At 49.6% G+C, this 21270-nt stretch overlaps 1 protein-coding gene across 6 annotated transcripts in view; it reads right to left on the bottom strand.

Annotated features, from left to right (window-relative positions):
* PLCB2 (phospholipase C beta 2) overlaps positions 1-21270 on the bottom strand; it is a 57803-nt gene that overhangs the window by 7276 nt on the left and 29257 nt on the right. For all 6 annotated transcript variants that reach the window (XM_065683379.1, XM_065683377.1, XM_065683381.1 and 3 more), the window contains 22 exons: positions 20245-20385; positions 19416-19495; positions 18754-18807; positions 16431-16506; positions 15724-15824; positions 15135-15301; positions 14809-14955; positions 14362-14519; positions 12378-12460; positions 11907-11991; positions 10499-10670; positions 9788-9885; positions 8606-8702; positions 7628-7712; positions 6496-6620; positions 5332-5486; positions 4752-4916; positions 3332-3431; positions 2727-2831; positions 1681-1766; positions 1466-1559; positions 897-950 (listed from right to left, as the gene is read on the bottom strand). In XM_065683379.1, coding sequence (XP_065539451.1) covers positions 897-950; positions 1466-1559; positions 1681-1766; positions 2727-2831; positions 3332-3431; positions 4752-4916; positions 5332-5486; positions 6496-6620; positions 7628-7712; positions 8606-8702; positions 9788-9885; positions 10499-10670; positions 11907-11991; positions 12378-12460; positions 14362-14519; positions 14809-14955; positions 15135-15301; positions 15724-15824; positions 16431-16506; positions 18754-18807; positions 19416-19495; positions 20245-20385 — 2428 coding nt within the window. The remainder of the gene's footprint in view (positions 1-896; positions 951-1465; positions 1560-1680; positions 1767-2726; positions 2832-3331; positions 3432-4751; positions 4917-5331; positions 5487-6495; positions 6621-7627; positions 7713-8605; positions 8703-9787; positions 9886-10498; positions 10671-11906; positions 11992-12377; positions 12461-14361; positions 14520-14808; positions 14956-15134; positions 15302-15723; positions 15825-16430; positions 16507-18753; positions 18808-19415; positions 19496-20244; positions 20386-21270) is intronic.

The raw sequence follows: 21270 nt of genomic DNA, 5'->3' as shown, positions 1-21270 counted from the left end.
TGTCTGCAGCTCAGTGCTGGGCTGGGTCAGCTCCTGCTCAGGGGCTGGTGCTGAGGACAGGGAAGCGTACTGCTGAAATGCAAGGAGTCTGCTCCCAAACCAGAGCCGTCCGTGCCTCCACCCCTTGTGATGCCTCTTACCCGAGCTGCAGTAACCACAGCCTGTCCTGGGGAATGTTTTCTTTAGGAGTAACTGTTAAGAACAAAACGTAATGTACATAACAGTTACGTGGCAGCGTATCCTGAGGGCAGCAGTTCACCCTTCTGCCTTCAGTTCAGCTTGGTGGCACACTGCTTACTAGCTGTTTGTATTGGTTTGTGTCACACTGCACTGACGCACAGACAAGCGGGTGAACAACACTTACTACAAAGGCTGCACGTGTGCTGAGGGCTCCCTGTGGCCACATCACCTCTGCTTTAGTCAGTCCCTCAGTAAAGGACCCATCAAACCTGGCCAGAGCAGAACTCATGTGGCAGCTCCAGTCCCCTCCCCTGCTATGAAGCTGACCTGCTGCAGTCCTGCTGCCACCAGTGCCCTCAGAGGGCTAAAAGCTCCCCTGCCCTACCCATGCAGGTGACAGTGGCCCAGCTTGCCTCTGCCTCCAAGCCTCTGCCTCCCTGAGACCTGCTGTGAGCTCCATCCCAGCCTGGTGCTGAGCACACACCACGGCACTTGTCAAACAGGGAAATGGAGCCACAGGCAGGGAAACAGCTCCCTGAGCCCAGAGGTTCCTGTGCTGTGTGTGCAGTGCTGGCTGCCACGGGCAGGGGTGGCTCAGGTCTGATTTATTTGCAAACAGGCTTCATCTCCATCCTATCCCAGTGAGAAACTGGGCAGAGGGGGAACATAAGACGCCTGACAGGGCCTCAGCCCACGTGAACAGCACGAGCAGTTACCTGCCATCTGCAGCACCTCCACCACACTCTCATCCTTGGCAAATGCTGCTGCTCCTGGAATCACAAAAGAGGTTCCTGTTTATCTGGGATCTTCAGGTTGAAAACAGGCAGTGTAAGAGCTCACCAAGAACATGGGCCACATGTAGGATGCTGGTGTCAATACAAAGGCATTAATTGGGCTGCTGAGATGATTAAGTGCTTGGGAACACTTGTGCTTGTGTTAACAGGCACAGCAGAAAGGGAACAGGCTTCTCTGCCTTGCCAGAGAAAAAGGGCATTTGCTGTGTGTTGGGGTGAACATTGCTGGTGAGGCTTTGCACATGTAAGGCTGTTTTGATCAGGTGAGAAGGACGTTCTGGTCTGAAACAGGAGAAAACTGATTTGTTTTGATACCAACACATTTGAAAGGACACTAATCCCTTGATACACATGAAAGAAATACTGATGAGTTGTCAAGTACTGTAACACACAAGTGAAGGGAATGAGCCCATCGAAGGATATGGTAGGGAGTATGGTAAGGAGTAGAGCTTCCCTTCTGCTTTCAGCTCACCCCACACCCACAGCTTTACCTGCAGGCCCATTGGAATGAGGCAGGCTGAATTTCCCACTGGAGTCTGGCATCCCATTCATTTCAGCAGACGCGCTCCTCTGTGCGCCCAGCCTCTAAAACAAAGATCAGAAGTAAATCAAAGCTCAGTCATTTCAGGCTGAACCCATGGAACGTGTTTTAGAGTCAATGACGGAACATGTTTTAGAGTCAATGACAGAACGTGGTGAAACTCACCTCCACTGAGCCGTCTTTCAACTTTACTGATCTCTTCTCTTGCAGATTGAAGAACTTGATGGGGTTGGAGAGAGCAATAGTCAGATCTAGAAACAAGGAGGCAATCTTTGCTTGGATTATCATACAACCCACTGTAATCTGATTGCCTTCTGGTTCCCTTCTGGTTCCCTTCTGGCCAAGGACAGGAAATGACGGAGATGGGATGTTTTGTATTCTCTATTCGGACCAAGCGAAGGGAGTGTTTTCAGTCCCATTCTGAGGTGACAGCTCACGACTGATGCTCAGGGCAGCTGCATGAAGGTGAAAAGAGCACACCGCTCCCAAACTCCAAAGCCAGGTCAAGACTTTCCTAACCTGCACAGCTCCCTGCTCCAGTTCCAGCCTAGTCTGTATAAACCTGGTCTGTTCCAGGAGCATGTGTTTAAACCATCAATTTAATGGGGTTTTCCCCATAAATAAGGTTCATTTGTATGAACACAGAGAAGAGAGACTAAACACGACCAGTACTCACAAGAACTTCTATTACGTTCTGCATGGCTTTGTGCGTAACTGTTTAAAGGCTTTGCTGTTCACCTCCAGTGGGGCTTCTCTTCTGATTCACCTCTCACTGTTTGACTATCCTCTTTTTAAAGGAAGATCCCTGAATCTCAGTGTGAGGAAGCACCTCCTGCTCTTCAAACAGGGAAGAAGAATGCTCCTATGCTCCCTAAGCCCCTACTGTTGTCAGTCCCTGATAGCTGCCAACTCTTTACTCACAGGAACCTCTCTCTGCCTCCACGTAGAAGCAATAAAAAGACTGATCCAGAGCCCCTCATGGGAGCACTGCACATGAGACACGTGTGCCCCAGTCCATATGGGACCCACGTGCTTCTGGTGAAAGCAAGGTTGTGACAGGATGCTGGAACCAACTCAAGGCCCATTCTGACAAGGAATTAAGGGTGCAGCAGGAAAGCACCCCCCCACCCCCACCCCCCACCCCTAGGCTGGAAAAGTGCTTATGGATCCCAGTTTGGCCAAAGCCAGAGCATCCCCCATGTGCATTCTACCTGCCCAAGCATCAGGAACGTAGTCCTTGATCTCCAGGTACACGAACAGGGAGGGCATGGTGAGGGGCATGTTGCTCTCGCTGCGGAGACAGATGTGGTGATAGCCTGAGAACAGAGAGCAGGAGAGGTGGGCTGACACAACCCCTGCTTGTTTGGGTGCTCCAGCACAAAACCAGGAGGGGGTGGTGAGCAGATCATGGAATTAAGCCAAGGCTGTAACAGGATGAATTTGAAGGCTCTACAGCCTACAGGAATGGTGATTAAGTAGCAAAACATACAGATCATAGAGCCACAGGCTAGTTAGGGTTGGAAGGGAGCTTAAAGCTCCTCCAGCTCCAACTCCTGCCCCGGGCAGGGACCCCTTCCACTGGAGCAGCTTGCTCCAAGCCCCTGTGTCCAACCTGGCCTTGAGCACTGCCAGGGATGGGGCAGCCACAGCTTCTCTGGGCACCCTGTGCCAGCGCCTCAGCACCCTCACAGGGAACAGCTTCTGCCTTCTATCTAACCTGAAATGTTTGGTAAGAAACGATTCTCGTAGCTTCCTTTCAGCCTCCAGAGGATGGGTCTCAGGGTACAAAAGCTGAAGGAATCTCCACAAAACTTACCTGAGTGCACCGCAATGACGGGAATGATGCGGTGACCAATGAACTTCCCTCCTTCCTCCCAGGCCACAATTTTGAGAGATGCCAACTCGGGCATCATGATCTAAGGAAAAAGCAGAGGAAGGCACCAATGTCCTCACCTCGGCCTCAAACAGCATTTTAGCTTCGCCAGGTAGGACCTTACTCTCTCCTCCTTCCAGCAAACCAGTGCCATGCATCCAAGGCTACAGTTTCTCACAGACACAAGTGAATTCAGAAATTAGAATCACAGAATCAGCCAGGTTGGAAAACCCCTTCAAGCTCATCCAGTCCAACCATTCCCAGCACTGCCAAGGCCACCACTGACCCATGGCACCGAGGCCTCGTCTCCGCGGTGTGTGAGCACTTGCAGGGCCGGTGCCTGCAGCCCTGCCCTGGGCAGCCTGTTCCAATGCTGAGCACCCTCTGGGGCAGGAATTGTTCCTCAGCTCCATCTAAACCTGCCCTGGTGCAGCTTGAGGCCGGTTCCTCTTGTCCCATCCCTTGTTCCTTGGGAGCAGAGCCCAGCCCCTCCTGGCTCCATCCTCCTGTCAGGCAGTTGCAGGGAGCCATCAGGTCCCCCCTGAGCCTTCTCTTCTCCACACTGAACACCCCCAAACTCCACAAAACATGGGCTTCCCAGAGGAAAGGCTGCTCAGGATCAGAGGAAGGCAGTTACCTCAACAGGGCAACAAACCCTCCAAACCACAGCTTCCAGGAAGCAATTCCCCAGGGAAGGGAATGAACTCAGAAGGCTAATTTGGCAAACACGGAAACTTTGCCATAAAGGCTCCCGTCTCCCTCCTCCCCCATTTTCACATAACATAAACTAAGGATTATTCTGCCAGAACTGAAGCCTCAAAAGTGCTTCCTGAAATGAGGATAATATTTATCTGCCACATCCCAACAGCCTGCAGATATCTGCTGCCATTTCAGTGTGCTTAACAGAGATGAATCCTGTAACGTGTGTTTTGCCTTTGTGACCTGCTGCAGAAAGGCCAAACACTATCATGACCTTTATCTTAACTGTAGGTGGATTAGTGACCACGGAATTCTTGCGGACCAACAGAGCAGTTTTCCATATCCTGGCACCACTGCGAACCTCCCACTGGTGCCATCACTTCTCTAGTTTGCATTTCCCATTTACAGTCTAACCACAGGCATTCAGTTCCTGGTGCTCAATCAGTCAGCTCAGCCTGAAGTGCACCATAAATAGGAGGCTTTTGGTGCCTGTGATTTCCAGGAATGTTCCAGCTACCCCTTGTCTGTTCAGGGAAGTAGCGATGGGGAGTTGGTTTGGACACTGTTGTTTGGATTCTCTGTCACTGACCTCTCAAGAGGCAGCACTTGTGGCCAATAGGATCTTTAGGGATTCTCTGTCTAAATTCCTATCAACTGTTGTTACCTTTTCAAAAACGAAAGCCTCCTCTTTCCACACAGGGTTAATGGAGTTGGCCGTGGAGGTCAGCTTGGTTCTGTATTTGCGCTTTGTGTCCTTTGGCAACCCAAAGAGCTCCACTTCCACGTACGTCTTCACGCTGCGGTCAGAGAGGAACTGACCAGAGAGTATCTACAACGAGCAGAAACACAGTGAGCAGCTGCTGAAGAGAACAGAAGAGCTCAACCACCCCCACCTGCACCCTAGGGTCACCCTCCCACCCCAAAACACCTTTCCTGCAGCGGCTTCCACCCATGTTTCTTGCTTCAGCACTTCCTCCAGCCTCCTCCCTCCCTCCCCATCATCACAGCTTTGGCTTCTGCTGTGGAGCAGATGCTAATTTTTCATTTTCATGCGATTATGATTAATTTGAAGCAGTGAAAAGCCTGGGGGTTGCCATGGAAACACTCTCCCACAGGACTCCCCAGGTTCATTTGCCACTAAGAACCCTACTGGGTAATAAACAGTGGGAACAGAGATGCCAGTTGTGTTCGTGGTGCCAGGAACTGGCTGGCAGGGCAGGAGCAGCCCCGTGGTCTGTACTTGCCGTGACTGAGAGGGTACTGGCCACCACCACGTCAATGCGGTCCACGGAGAAGGGGTCAAACTGCTTGTCTGGCCGCCGCATGAACTCATGCTTGAGCAGATACCCACACTGGCCATTGAACTCAAACAGAGCCATGTTCTGCTGCATGGGGACATCTGAGACACAGAGGAACACAGTGAGAGACATCTCTGTGGGACCTCCTCAGGTGCTCGTATGCTATGAGCGAGCTGAAGGATGCTGTTACAGCCCCTGCGAGCCAAAGGCTCCCAAAACAATTCCAGAAACTAATTAAAGCTTCTCAGCACCCCACAGGGAAAGATATTACAGCAGCTGCTGTAAGAAAGGCGAGTGCTTTGCTTATAATTGCACCCCAAGTCTTGGGCAGAACTAAATTAAAGCCTCCTCTGAAGTACCCACTATTTCTGGTGTGAAGTAAACAGTTGTCTGAGCCCCCCTGCTCCTTCCCCTGCTCATTCTGGGCCTCCTCTCAGTCCATCTTCTCCTTTGCCACTGCTTTGAGAACACTGCCTGGTGGTTTCTGTGCCTGTGTCCAATACAATGCCTTCTTCATAGCCAACCTTTCACCCTCTCCCTTTTAAAGTTGCTTTGCTTTTTCTCCTCCTGACCCTACAGCTAGTCTCCTACACTCTCTCTTATACTCCTCTGAGGAAGAAAGAGGGGTAAAGGATAGCATTCTCTGGAGGCTTTTCTTCCCTTCTCATGCTGGCTGTGCAGCAAGGGAAAGGCCCTTCTTCCCTGCTCAGGTCAAAATACTGGACATAATAGCATAGAGGGGCCAGCCCTGCAGCCAGATGGAGCTCTGCCCCTGCCTGGCAAAAGAGGAAGCAGCTCAGGGAAGTGGCAGCCTGTGATGGATTTGCGCACAGTGTTTAGTCTGACACCATGTGATAGGACAGCCAGAGATGGTCCCCAGGCACTGAGTGACAGCAAGCCCCTATTTCTGTGTATGCAGAAGTGTGAAGAACCAGGTGTGTGCTGGGCCTAGAAAAGTGCTTTTGCTCTGTGGGAGATGGATTCCAAGATGAGCATCACTCTGGAGAAGGCACATGGAATAAACACACGCATGGAAAGAGCAGCAAAGGAAGAGCCAGTGAACACACACAGAGCCTCACCCCTCGGGCTGGGGGACAATGTGACACTCACCCATGGTCTGGAAGTTGAGTGCCACCATCTGACAGCCGACGTTCCAGAACATCTGGGGCATGTAATTGGAGGAGTCCATCCGGGTGCCTTTGGGGTAAATCCGGCTCATCTGCCGCTTGTTGTATCTATAGATGCGCTATTGGAAACAAGTCCGAGCCCTCCGCGTGCACCCCGGGGCTACCTCACGTATCCAGGCTATGAGAACTAAGTGTGAGGTGTGCCTGGCCATGGCAGGGGGTTGGAACTGGATGATCTTAAGGTCCTTTCCAACCCGAACTATTACACAGAATCACAGAATCCCAAGGGTTGGAAGGGACCTCAAAAGATCATCCAGTCCAACCCCCCTGCAAGAGCAGGGTAACCTACAGTACATCACACAGGAACTTGTCCAGGCGGGCCTTGAATATCTCCAGTGTAGGAGACTCCACAACCCCCCTGGGCAACCTGTTCCAGTGCTCTGTCACTCTTACAGTAAAGAAGTTCTTCCTGATGTTAACGTGGAACTTCCTATGTTCCAGTTTACACCCATTGCCCCTTGTCCTATCACTGGATATCACTGAAAAAAGCCTAGCTCCATCATCCTGACACCCACCCTTTACATATTTGTAAACATTGATGAGGTCACCCCTCAGCCTCCTCTTCTGCAAGCTAAAGAGACCCAGCTCCCTCAGCCTCTCCTCATAAGGGAGATGTTCCACTCCCTTAATCATCTTTGTGGCTCTGCGCTGGACTCCTTCAAGCAATTCCCTGTCCTTCTTGAACAGAGGGGCCCAGAACTGGACGCAATATTCCAGATGATTCTATGAAGTTCTGCTACCAGAGCCTTCCAGACAAGAAGTGAGAGAGGCCCTGGCAACACCAGGCTCCTCTCCCATACCATTTTCACTTAAGGACAAGCATCTGGCAGCCATGGTGTACACTACAGCCAGATGCATCCTGTCAAGAACCCCTCTGGACAGCTTCCAAGCCCCCCTGGCAGATCCTGCCTGCACACTTTGTATCTCTGATGAACGGTTTACAAGGTACTGAAATCACAAACTAGCTGGAGATGCCTCAGCCTTACCCAAGCTTCAGGTTAGTCCTCACACCCTTTACCACCAGCTGCTCTGGACAAAGGCTGCCAAAAGGATACTCCACAAAGTGCATGGGGAACTTGGTTAGGAGATCATAAGCCTTCAGCTCCGTGAAGGAGGAGATGACATAACTCCGATTCTTCTCTGGAAACAGATCAAAAAGCATTCAGGAGAAAGGCATTCCCAGCCCCTTCCCATGTTTGAGGATCAATGGACCCATGTAGCCCTCGTCCTGCTCTCTCCCACCTTCTCCCAGGTACCACCTTCTATCAAGGCAATTTCCCTTTCCTGGGTCCTTTGAAAGGGGACTGAAGAATAGGTGATAAAAGGTGATTTATGTTTACCAGGGAGACAATGCTTCTGTAGTGCAGGACAGGATGGGTTCCCAAAGCTTAACTGGCAATCACTGTGCCCATCTCTGTCTGGATGTCAGGGACATTTAGAGAACAGCTCCTGCCTGGGGTTTTACTCCCAATAACCCAAATATTCAAAGCTCTTTATTTTGTCAGGTTTCCCTTTCTTCACTCTCCTATTTTCTTCTTTTTCTTTTCTTTCTTCCATCAATCAAATCAGCTCACTCAAAGCTAGACCCAAATGTGGGAAGTGTTCAGAAGAACCCATTCTGTGAACAGAAATTGAGTGCATTTTCAGGGTTTCACACGTTTCTGTGTCCAATCCCCACAGAAGAGGGAAGGCCAGGCACATATATTAAGGAATGCTGGGCTCGATCCTGCCCCCAGAAGCAGCAAAGCAAGCTCAGAGATGACACTGGCTTCTACACTGCTGCTTTTCATTCTCACTTGTATAACTGGGAGCACTATCTGACATCTCCCCATCTTCTCCGTACCAATACCTTACTACAGGGAGAAGAGCAGAAAGGAAGTGTTTGAGACCATGCACATGTCGTGGGAGAGAGTGAACACAACAGAAAGTGGGTGAAGGCAAGTCCCAAAGGCAGGTGGAAGAGCATCTGAAAGCAATGCTCTCCTGGTGGAATGGAGATACTTGGCATTGTGAAAGGATTCACTCTGACTTACGGGCAGAGACTTCAAAGGAGTCAAATTTGATGGGCTGGATGTAGTTGACCAGGCTGGACATTTCCTCATAGGCTGTCACTTCCAAACCAGCAGTGCCCTGTGGAGAAAACATCCAAGAGAGAGCAGATGAAGAGGCCTTGCCTAGAGGTGCAACAAACCCCACCTGGGCTTCACAGACAGCTCCAGTGGCTGCTCTGCTCAGGGCACCAGTTGCTTTGGCTTCCTGGTCCTGCAGCTACACTGTGAGCAGCATAGCCAGGGGCACAGAGTTTCAGTAGCTTGGCAAAAGCTGACACTGAGGCACATTGAGAGGCATCAGTCAGTAAGTGAGAAGCCCAGGACCTCCTTAATCTCTCAAAGCGTCAAGTGTGGGACAAACTCTGAGTGGCCCCAGGGAGATGGAAATGGAGTTTTTATTCAAGGGATGCTGATCACATTCCCCCTTCAGCAGCAGCACTTCAGGTTTCGGTAACAACTTTTATCAGACTAAGGTCTAAGCCTCTCCAAACACCCCGAAGGCAAATGACTACCTCCATGCTTTCATGCAGAATATCAAAGGCAGAGTCCAACTCTTCTGCCATACCCTGTGCTTGCAATGCAATTTCCCTTATTCAGTTTCTCCTGCAAAAATCTTCTTGCATGGAGGAAGGGTTGATCATAGCACAGCTCATTCTCCTTCATATTTTGGGTTCATCTCTATTCAGTTCCTATAAGGACAAGCTGAGAGAGCTGGACTGGTTCAGCCTGGAGGGTGCTCCGGGGAGACCTTAGAGCAGCTCCAGTGCCTAGGAAACTGGAGAGGGGCTTTGGGCAAAGGTCTGTAGGGCCAGGCCAAGGGGAATGGCTTGAACCTGCCCGAGGGGAGACTGAGATGAGCTCTTAGGCAGAAGCTCTTCCCTGGGAGGGTGCTGAGGCGCTGGCACAGGGTGCCCAGAGAAGCTGTGGCTGCCCCATCCCTGGCAGTGCTCAAGGCCAGGTTGGACACAGGGGCTTGGAGCAAGCTGCTCCAGTGGAAGGGGTCCCTGCCCGTGGCAGGGGTTGGAGCTGGAGGAGCTTTAAGCTCCCTTCCAACACAAACCAGTCTGGGATTCTATGGATATGGTGAGGCTCTAGAGAAAACCTGAGGCCAGAAAAAGACCCAGCCAAACCCCAGAAAAGGGACAGAACCAGCAGTGACAGTACCTCATCTGACTGCATCTTTTTAATTTCCTCTTCATCCAGGTTTCCAAGATGTTCATCCTCTTCCTCTGGTTCCTCTTCAGCCACATCACCTGCCCAGACTAAGCGCACACAGACCACATCAGTAGCACCCACAGGTAGTGCATTGAGACAAGACATTGCAGATTGCTGGCCATGGAGAGCTCTGCAAACCCTCACAATCATCAGGAGCAATAAATGGAAGAATCATGGACTTCATGTGCTCCTACCATGACAGGGACTGAAAATTCACTGTTCTACCATAAGTGCCCTGAGCCCAAGAGGTGACAGGCTTGAGGAAGGGAGGAGAGTGGGGCTGAAGGTTCTATAAACCTTCGAGAAGCCCATGGTGAAGAACCAGGCCATGGTGAATTTGTGGTTATCAGAGAGCTACGCGCAGTAAAAGCTGCTTCCCTTCCATCAAACGAGTGTGTATCAATGAATGACTCATGGAGCCATATGGCTCAGTAGGCAGAAGAGCTGACTGATGGGCAGGGCACAAGTGGGTTGTCTATTTTGGTTGAAGTGTTTGAAAATATTCTAAGGATTTAATTTCTCTTCCAAGCTTGTGCTGCTTCTTTTGATAAGTGAATTAATGACTAGCACTGGCTTGCCTCAAGCTAGTGCTGGTGGTTTGGAAGGTCTCCAGTGGGCCAGACTTGCTCATCTAGCTATACTAGTCCCCTTCAGACATACCAGTATCTTCAGCATCCGTAGGGGTTGGCAGCTCAATGATCTCTGGTTCCACATTCCTCCCTTTCTTCAAAGAGTTCTGCCTCTTCCCACATACAGATTGGTTCTTTTTGTTCTTAATCAGGATCTTCCCTAAGAGATCCTTAGGACTTGGCAGAGGAACTCCTGGCTTCAGCTGCAACATATCACCTTTCATCACAAAGAGTTCGAACACTCATCCCTCCTGTCCCTCCCAGTACCATTCCTATGGCCATTTACTGGTGCATGGACCCATCTCTCACACACTGCCCACTTTATTTTCTCCATCCATCCCACTATATGCAGATTTGGTTTAAGACTTCACCTTTTATTCCAGAGCAGCGTTTTACACCTTACGCATTTGCTACCTGCACACGCCAGGCTGTTCCCAGCCACCTATCCTGCACCTCAGCTAAAACCCCACCTACATGGCCTGAAGCATCCACACACCTCTGGCTTTCACACGCCACCTACTTCTCTCATTATCCCAGAGCCTCAGCCCTGGATCAGCACTCAGGTCACATTCAAACCCTCTGCCTGCAGCAGATCTGAAAATGATCCCAGAGGAGGTGGCTCAAGACAAGGACGTGTGACTCAGACTCTGCTTCCAGACCCACACTCCCTCTACAGACAGCAACAAGCCTAGTAAGAACTCAGCCAATACCCTGAACTGCTTCTCCACACACACAGCCCGTTTCTCCCTGTTGCCTGGACAAGGACCTGGGTCTGGGCAGTGGCAACTGCTGCTTTGCTCATTGCTTCTTTTCAGCTCTTCTTTTGATCTCAGTACTTTAAAACACAGGGACTGCCTGGTATTTGTAAGTCCGTGTGCATTCACAAGGCAGCTGGAGCAGCAATGGGCACGAAAACCACCAAGTATGTCACTGTGTCCACAAAAATACATGTTGTACAAGTAAGCTGACAACCAGGGTCAAGCACATCAGGACATTTACTCAGCTATTCTGAGCACAAAGCTGTGTGTGTCACTGTCCTGCCTGTCTGTGCCTGAAAGGGAATATTTCCAGGGTGGAAGTAGGAAGTGAGAAGCATTGGTAAGAAAAGCCTGAAATGCTGCTAAGCCCTTGCTCCTGTTTCCTTCCAAAGCAAGTGCTGGCAGAGATCTGAAACAGTACCACGTACTGAAATACACTTGGCTACCTAGAGCCCAGTTTCCCAAGTCACTGAAGTCATAGTGTTAAACAAGAGCAGAGCCAGCAAGTGCTCAGGAAAACCTCTGTGACTGAGATCTTTCATCCACTTACTATTTACTTACTCCTATGAACCAAGCTTATTTGTTCCTGGCATCATCTTCTCTTTCACTCTCCCTGCACCACGAGTGACTGATTCCTTCAGAAAGACCTCTCCACTAAACCTCCTCCCCAGCTTCACTTACTGGGTATTTCTCCAGTGGCTCTGTCAGCAGCATATCTCCAAATATAGTTCTGCAGTACTCAGCCATCTTCGCCTGCTGCTTGGGCCTGATAAAGAAAGAGACCAAAGCAGGAGTGAACAGGAAAACAGATGCCCAAATCCAGACCTTAACATGAACAACCATCCCAAGACCCATGTACTCTACCCAGAAAATCATCTCTTGCCCTCACTCACTATGCAGACCTTAAAGTCCCTTTCAGGCTGACTCCCATTTGTCCATACTCTGCCATCCCAAGCTGGAAGGCTGCACAACTGTGGTCACCCTCACTCTGCAGCTCCTGATTCATCTTTCACCTCTGCCCCACCTCCAGTTGCTTTAGAAATCTCAAGTGATGTTCCAGATCTCAGGCACTCACAAATCCATCAGCCCTTGCCTGTACAGTTTGTGCTCTGGACAAGAAGAACACAACTCTCCCAGTCACCGGATACTCACGAGTCCACGTGGTTCTCAAAGGACAGGATGACAGGGTAGAGAGATGTTTTAAAAGCACTTTCTGCAATGGCCTCAATGGCATCCTAAATGAGAGGCAATGGGCAGAGAAAAGATGAGCACTGGTTAGTAACAGAGAAGTGCAGCTGAGCTCCCACTGAAGAGACTCCAAACTTATCACTGTCAAGGGCTTCTCTTTAAAGTAACTTCTCCCAGTAAGAAGGTGAGAAGTATTTTTTCCTACCTGCCTGAATTCCAGCTCCAGAGGACACAATATGCACCTAAACTCAACAGACTGCATAGAAAATGAAGCTGAAGATATAGGAATATGAGTTTTATAGTTCAGTGTACACATAAACAAATGTGAAAGCATCTTGCCAGTGTCAGGTCACTGTCACATGCACTTTGAATTGGTAGAGAAAGGTGGCTGCAGTCCCTCATCAAACTGCTTCAAACCCTCTTTAAACTTACCGCTGAACCTGCCCTTTTCTATCATATCACCCACTTATAAAATCCTTCTGTCTAGCAGCAGGGAAAACTGGGATGTTCATACCCAGCAGTGCGGACATTCCAAATGCAAACACCATGGAAACCTTCTCAGCATTAATGGTGTAAGAAAAAGTAACTGTATTTTCCCTGTTAAACGGCCACAAAGTTCCCCCCCACTTTCTTTCCTTGTGCTGTCGAATTGACATGGTGAAAAGTGTCATTTGCTCCTTTGCAATTACGGTCCCCCTTGGTCCCCCAAAGTCCTGGTTGATCTCAGCACTGAGGGAGTCTTAGCACTGCCACAGCTGCTCCATGGACCACAAGGATTCCCTATCACAGAACCCTGCAAGGCTCAGGGGAGGAGAAGCTACAGAAAAAGCTACTAAAAGGCCGGAGGCAATGGTAGGAAAGGGAGAGGTGGAGGGAAAGATCCCCATGTTATGTAAAACTAATCCCTGGGCACACGCTGTGTTAACAGGTTCTCATTTCCTGGAGGAACAGTCACATGCTGCTGCAGAACTCTGCAATTACAGCACCTCCAGCTGCCATTATGTCTCCTACCTGCAGCGAGCTGCTGTGCAAAGGCAGCAGTGCTGCTGCAGGAGGTGGGGAACTACTGACAGGGAGTATGACAATAGCTCAGATCTTAACGTTGGGGTTGGGGTTTTTTTCCCCCATAAATATTTCAGGAATAGTGAAGGGTGGGAAGAGGGGGAAGAAATGGAACAAGAATAAACAGCTTTAAAAAGAATCTGAATTGCCTCTGCCTATTGGCAGCTGCTGAGGAAAGGAGTGCAGGGAAATCAGTGTGATGCCTTGCTTTATAACCTGCTGTAACTTCTGTGGTTAAATGCTCTGGGTTTCCAAAGGACAAGTAGGCTTTGCCCAGCGCTTCTGAAGCCTGGGAGCTGGATCCTGAGGGAAGCCACCTGCCCAGCTGCTCCACTGAGCACATTCCACACACTCCTGTAATGAGGAAGTACGTGAAAGGTGTTCCTGCAAAGCACCACCATGAGGGGCTCTAAGCCACAGAAAGTGCTGCTCACCAGCTAGAAATAAACTCATTTTAACCGCTTGTTTTCTAAACCACCATTTGTTTCTTGCTTGTTTCTCTGATGTGCATCTATCCATAATGCACCTTTCTGTCCATACAGCCATCTCACCGCACAGGCCTGTGTATGCACATCTACTCAGCCACCTCTCCATCACTACTACCTGCCTGCCTGCCTTTTCTCATTCATTCATCTTCATGCAGCCAGCAACCTCTCTTCTGGTCCTCCCACGCCAAAAAACTTACACACACTCCAACCTATTGCATGTTTGTTCATCTTTCACTCTATCTACGCGTTCACTCACTTGTCAGACTGCCATCAGTCTTTTCCTCCCAAACATCTTTGCCCTCAGCCAACCCATCTGACAGCTCCCTCAGCAGCCTCCTCAGAGAGATCAGTCTAAACCCGAGCAGGGGAAGCATGGATGGAGCAAACTCTTTCCGTACCTTGAAGAGGATCTCGGTTGTCATGGTGAAGCCGTGGGTGATGATGGGCTCCTCCTCCGGGGGACGGCCCTTCCAGCAGTCCAGCTCCACGCAGCGGCAGCCGCTCAGCAGCGTCTGCCGGTACATCTCGGGAGAGGAGATGCCAGAGAACTGGCCAGCTGGAGGAGGGAGGCTCAGCATCAGCTACACTCACCTGCGACAGCTTCTGCACCAACAGGAGCAGCAGAAACCTGTGCTGCCCTTCAGCACGTGTACGGGGCAGACTGACACAGGGTGACATTGCTTCTCACACAGCATTGAAGTGCCAAGCCCCTCAGGGTGTACTACAGCCCTCAGCTCTCTGAACTTCAGGGCATGCATCTGCCCACCTGACTGTCAGTATCATCCCTCCATCCCAGTGTGGTACGTACACATGGGAGCTGATGCAGCCTCTGGAACTGCCCGTACCTGTTAAATATGTGTTGTGGGATGAGTTGATGAAGTAGTGTGAGAGAGGTTGAGTCATGTCCTGGTATAGCAATAGTTTGTCCAGTGCTATCACATTGTTCTCAGGGCCACAGAGGAACCAGACCATCCCCTCTGGAGACAGCTGCCCTACATGGAAAACAGGGCTGTTAACAGCACTGAAACAAAGTGGTTCTGACACCTCCTCACCAGCACATTGCAACACTGGGATTGTGAGAATCAGGCTGATTGCTCCCCATGGGAAGCCAGGGTAGCAGAAGGTGTGAGACCCTCTGCTGTTTTCATAATATCTCTAGAACAAGACTCACCTCTCTGGATGTTAATCCCACTGGGCTCATACTTCTCTATGAGGCTCTGCACCTGCTCGGGTTTGGCTGGAGGGAAGAGGATGTCATTGAGGCGAGAGTCTCGCTGCTTCTTGTTGATGAACTTTGCCAAGTGCTCTTTGGTCATGTAGGGCTTTGCTTTTAAGTGGCTGCAGTGAGAGAATGACAGAGAAGCAGACATAAGGCCTGTGTATTACCCACAAAACCCATTCACAAAAGAGAGACTGGTCCTTCCCCAGGCCAGCAATGGGTGTCCACAGCCATGGACCCACAGGTTTCTTTGTTGTCTACATTCCTTCCTGTAAATGATGCTTCCCACTGCTGTGGCCTTTCTTTTTCCTGACCAATTCAGTGCTGTGAAGAGTCTGTACCGAGGGGAGCACAAAGATTATTTTGAGCCACTGACTCAGACTCTAAAAGGACTTGAACTTCAGTTTTGTGACCTGGTTTCCTGCCCTCCTAAGGCCTGAGACCAGACAAACCACAGAGCATTAAACCCCCTTGTCCCTCCTTTTGTCTGTCTTTTGCCACAAGAGATCAAGTTCTTTGCTATGGCTTGAGGGAAACTTACTGTGAGGTAAATATCTCATCAATCTCAGGCCGTGGACACAGATTCATGAGGAAAGTTTTATAGACAGTCTCAGGGAAGTCCTCTGGGTTGATGGCATCATTCTGATGAATGCAATAAAGACAAGTTAGTACCACAAACCATCATCTCACCTCTCCATTTACACCCACAGCCCAGCACTTGTTTGTGCCAATGCAAGAACATCTGGCAAGGTGTTTAGGGAAGAACAGATGGAGTGGAGAAGCAGCACAATGCCCTGCTGCCAAACAGTCATTTAGAATCACCAAATCAACTACGTTGGAAAAGACCTTTAAGATCATCAAGTCCAACCATTTAAACTGTCCCTCGGTGCCTCTTGTGCTGATGCTTGATGCAGTGGTAGGAGCTGTCAGAGGCCTGGACTGTTCTCTGTGGTTGGTAGAAGTGTCCAGATTAACCATCAGGTTTGTTGCTTCAAAGAGCAGACAGTGAAACAGGCTGCAGGGAACATGCTGCTTCTTGTGCCCCACAGTGCAAGGGATGGAGTCACAACTGTTACTGCAGTACAAGCAGCAAGAACTGATCCTAGCAGGCCTGCAGCTAAGGCATGGCAGCTAGGGGTAAGGAAAAGGTTTCACAGCTGTCAGATGAGCAAGAACACAACAGTCAGGGCAGGCAAAAAGATTACTGTCAAACTAGTGAGGCCTGTGACTACCAAGCGAAACCCTTACCTTGCCCTTTGGAAGGTGACAGGCACTTAATGCTGCTTCCACCCTCTTCCTGTCTGCAGGAAACATCTGAAAAATACTGAGCACACAGGGAAAAAGAAATCAGCAGAGTGTGGCAGGAGTCAGGAAAGTCTGGTTTGGGTGCTGGGAGCTGCAGCCAGAGTGCAAGACATTCAAAATGCACAGTGAAGGAGGCTTCAGGAGGCTGCAAACACGAACCAGATAAAGTGCGGATCCCATGCGGTAGCTGGCATTAGCAGGGAATAACTCTGTAGTCAAGACAACATTCAAAACAAGCAAACAAATATGGTGCATATTTGCTGCTTTGAAGGAAGGCAGCATTTTCTGGAACCAAAGGATTTCCATAAATTCAAGGAACAAAGTCATTACACAAGCAAAGAACCTGGTGCGCTGCCTGATGGAAGCACTGAAGTTTGCTGTGCAGAAACCAAAGCTCACCTCCTATTTAGGAAGCTGGGTAGTGATCTGCAGGGCAGAAAGCACTCAGTCTTAAAGCAGCCCCTTTGCTGCACTATGGAATAGTAACAACCGCACTCGCCCTGCTTTTGAACACCCCAGGCAGCAGCTCTGAGGTCTCCTCATGGATAAACATGGATGTCAGCTCTGCCAGCTCCTGGCATCCCAGCTGCTCACAGCCAGAAAGGGGAGCAAAGAGTGCCCAATGTGCCAGGTGGGAAAGTGTTCTGCTGCAGCGGACTTATGCAAACTCAGGGCACATCAGCTCCCTTTGCAAGGCAAAACTGCAGCAGCCTTGTTATGATGCAAAAGGGATTTAAATGTCTAAAGGCAGATGCTCAGCGGAATTTTCAGAGGGATTCAGACATGGAGCTTTGAAAACCTGACATACACCTGCACCTGGAGAAAGGGAACGGGTTTATACACCTGGCTCTTAACCTCCTATTTAATGGTCTAATGCTTTACACAGTGGAGCGTTTTACCACTCTGCAGGACAGAGCAGGGCATGGCAGAGAGGTACAGACTGTACCAGATATTTTTTCCTAGCCTATTTCAGAAAAATAAGCTGGTTTGCCTCTGCAGTAATGCCACCTTGCTTGCATTTAAAGAGCAATTCAAAGCACTCTTCCCTAGTGTGAGTTATTAAAGCCCTATCCATTTTTAAAAGCCCTTTAATGAATACTCTGGTTTCTGCTGGTTGGTGGTTTCCAAAGCAAACAACAAAAACCGTGTTGTTGAGTAAGGCTCAACGAGCCAGGAGCCCATTGAGCCAGCACAGGCTTCATCTAGACCCATTATGCAGTATAACACACAGTAGGGAGTATATTTATTACAGGTGATTAGTGCTTGCCTCTTGTGATGCTGTAACACAGCAGAAACTAGAAGCAGAGCGGTTCAAAGCTTCCCAGTTGAATACCCACTATCTGCAGGTCCTTCTTCTTACAACAAGAGGTGATGTATGTGCACAAAGGGAATTCAACATGGCACAGCAGCCTTGGGTCATGCTCTGAGCTGAATCAAGGCGGAGGAGACACAGCATCAGCCATGGAGTGATTTTACTGGGTGTCCTGGGTTCAGCAGTAGCAGTGGGTCTGGGTTGCTGGCTGGGCTTAAACCGCGACACTGGGGAAGACTTTGAGTGGCACAAAAGCAATTCCAGATTCATGCCATGCAGCACAGGGGAGAACTGACAGGCTGGTCTCTGCTTCAGCAAAGCAGCCTTGGCTTACTGATGCACAAGGCCAACCCTGGGGACAGGGAAGGGCAAATCCCCACTGTTCTGTACACGAACCGTCACTAACCCTGGCCCAGAGCTCTGCTCTCAAAGGCTGGTTCCCTCTCACACACATCCAGGGTAAAGACTGAGGAATTGCACCAGTGGAGAATGGTTGTAGTGGTCACACGTGGAGAAAGGAGCCAAGTGAGAGCAAGGGACCCGTATGTCAGGTTAGCTGAAGAGTCAGGCAAAAAGGGCTCCACACTGTCTTTATGTGAAAGGTAAAATGAGTCTTACACCTGATGCACCTTTCAATTTAAGTTGCAAATCAAGCTGTGATCAGAATTGCACCAAGGTTGGTTGGTTTTGTTGATTATTTCTTGGCAACAGCCAGGAAGTTAAAGCCATGGCTGTTTATGGCCACAAAAGGTCTCCTTTCAAGACCCAAATTATGTCCCAGGCCCTTCCCTGGGTGCAGCAGAGTCCTTTCATGGCCTGAATCCAGAGAGAATGAGCTCTACCTCTTAGATGCAGAAAGAGCAGGCAGCTGAAGCCACTGGGCAAGCATCCTCTCACCAGCTGCTCTGCCTTTAGTCTGACTGAACACACAATGAAACAATTATATGTACTCACTTCCTGACAGGAATCTTCCCCTCCGCATTAAGCTGCATCTTCAGCTTCACAAGGCTGGGAAAAAAAGAAAGAGAACATGAAAGTGCACTTGTATAATCTCAGATCTCCTATTAAATAAAGAGAAAGAAAAAGCACAACGTCTGGAAAACAAGCTGAACAGTTAGCAGAATCAGGGTCCTACAGACCATCAGCTCAACCTCAGACAGAACCTGTTCCTATTTCTTGGAAAGGAGAAACAGGCAAATTGTAAGAGCTTAGATATCCGAAAGATTCCTCTGAAACACAGGATACAGATATGAGATAATGGTATCTCCTATTATTTAGCATTCCTCAATGATTGCAGGCTGCCAAGCTGGCAGAGCACAGAGAGGCAGCACTCTGCTGGCGTGAGCTCTGTGACTGTGGAGGGAGACACGTCTCAGGCACAGAAGCTCAGTATGTCCCATCCCACGTGTGTGTTTGGCTCCAGCAGCCCTGTGCCAGCCAGATGTCCTGCAGCACATGAGCCAACTACCAAACCCCCTGGGGCTCCTGAGCTGACACACAACTTGCTTTGGAGGCTGCCAGAGGACCTGGGTGCTAAAAGCCTTTTCTTTCTAGTACAGACAGAACGGGCAGTACATGAATGTGTCAGAGAACAGCATCTGTCAGGAATCACTCACATTTTCTCTAGGAAGGTGTACCGAGAGGCGTTGTATGTGAGAGGGTTCCGAACGATGGCCATAATATCCTCAGCCCAGCTCTGGGAACAAACACACACACAGGGCAGAGGCAGTTGGGCATTATGGAACTGCACCAAGAAGTACACAGCAACAAACATGGAAAGGGCAAAGAACCACAGACTGGTTTGGGTTGGAAGGGAGCTTATAGCTCATCCAGTTCCAATCCCTGCCATGGGCAGGGACCCCTTCCACTGGAGCAGCTTGCTCCAAGCCCCTGTGTCCAACCTGGCCTTGAACACTGCCAGGGATGGGGCAGCCACAGCTTCTCTGGGCACCCTGTGCCTCAGCACCCTCATAGTAAAAACATCTTTATATCCCCTCTAAATCTACCCTTTTCCAGTTTAAAGCCATTACCCCTTCTCCTGCCAGTATAAACCTTGGTAAAAAGGCCTGTCCTGACACTGTGAGGCTCCAGATCCCAATAACTGTGCCCTGGGCTTGGCTCTATCACGTTCCTACTGCCTATATACATTAGCAGCTAAAACTCTTCCACTGAGTCTTCTCAGCTCTGTGTTTATCCACACAAAGCACACGAAGGACAGAAATGATGGACTAAATTTCTTCTATTGGTCCTTTTCCACGCAGGGCAGAAGTTTCTGGAACTGTGGAGGTACCACACCTCACTGGAACACAAACCTGCTTGTTTCATACCTTGTCAGCTACGCTGACAGGGTTCAGGTTCCCTTTCCTCCCCTCTCCTTTCCTGCTCCCCACTTGATGCCCCAGTCCTTACTGTTCTCACTGCTTCCCTGTCCTCAGGACCCGTTACCTTTCCAACATTCTCCTTGTAGGACACAAAGTTATGGAAAGTGAGGTCAACCATGTCAGGGCCAGATACGATGGTCAGAGTCTTAAGCAGGAAGGTGCTGTGAGGGTAATCCAGGTTAAACACCTCCCGGAGCTTCTGACACTGCAAAAGAAATTAAACAGAGGGGGATGAAGGGAGAGTGAGGCAAAATGTACCTGGAAACACCAGGACCCAGTCCAAACATTGACCCAAATTCCCAGCAAGCTTCTCAAGGGTTCCAAAGCGTTTAATGCAATCTGCCTTTGCTTGGCTTTCCTTTTCATCTTTGTTCTGGAGCCTGCATCACCTGGGTCCTCCATAGACATCGTGACTAACATCACTGCACAAAAGCGCTGTTTGGGTCTGAAAATGGCCAAGTTGGAACAGACAGGAAATTCCTTCTGAAAGTTCAGCCTAAGCTTGCAGACAAGTCAAGAGGAGGATTAGAGGTGCACATACCAGAGGTGCCCACTCAGGTTACTGCAAGAGCCCTTTGTCAGAACACAGAAAGAAAGTCTTTTAGATTAAGGTCATACCTTTTGCTGTAACCTCTCTGCACCACAAGGAAGATGTTGTTTGGGGCCTGCAATACCAGTTCTAGAGCTGGGTCACTGGAGGGATGGGCTCTCTCCCTCCAAGCCACATTTCCTGCTGGTTGTCAGTTGCTATAAGTGGGTTTTTCCACAGCAATCACAGCATCCTCCAGCACTGGCTCACCAGAGATTTGGTTGAAGTCTAAGGCTCATCCGATTAGTGGTACTTGATTTCATCACCATCAAAGTATTTCTAGAATCCCTTTAAATGATTTAGCATTTTGTGTGCTCCTCCATAAGGCATCGCTAAGCTGAGCTGTCCTGGAGCTGTACTGACGGTTGCTATTTAGCAGGAAAAGATAAAATTCCCCCATCCTGGAATGAAGCACAGCAATTCATTATCTAAAGCACAGGCTAAATCCACATCAAAGCAAAGAGGGAGGCTGCCAGAGCACCTGCTCCTTCCCAAACTAAG

Source organism: Lathamus discolor, chromosome 6, assembly GCF_037157495.1.
Source record: "Lathamus discolor isolate bLatDis1 chromosome 6, bLatDis1.hap1, whole genome shotgun sequence".
In the NCBI taxonomy this organism is placed as follows: domain Eukaryota; kingdom Metazoa; phylum Chordata; class Aves; order Psittaciformes; family Psittacidae; genus Lathamus; species Lathamus discolor.
The sequence above is the reverse complement of the archived record's forward strand: the minus strand, read 5'-3'. Positions and strand labels throughout refer to the sequence as shown.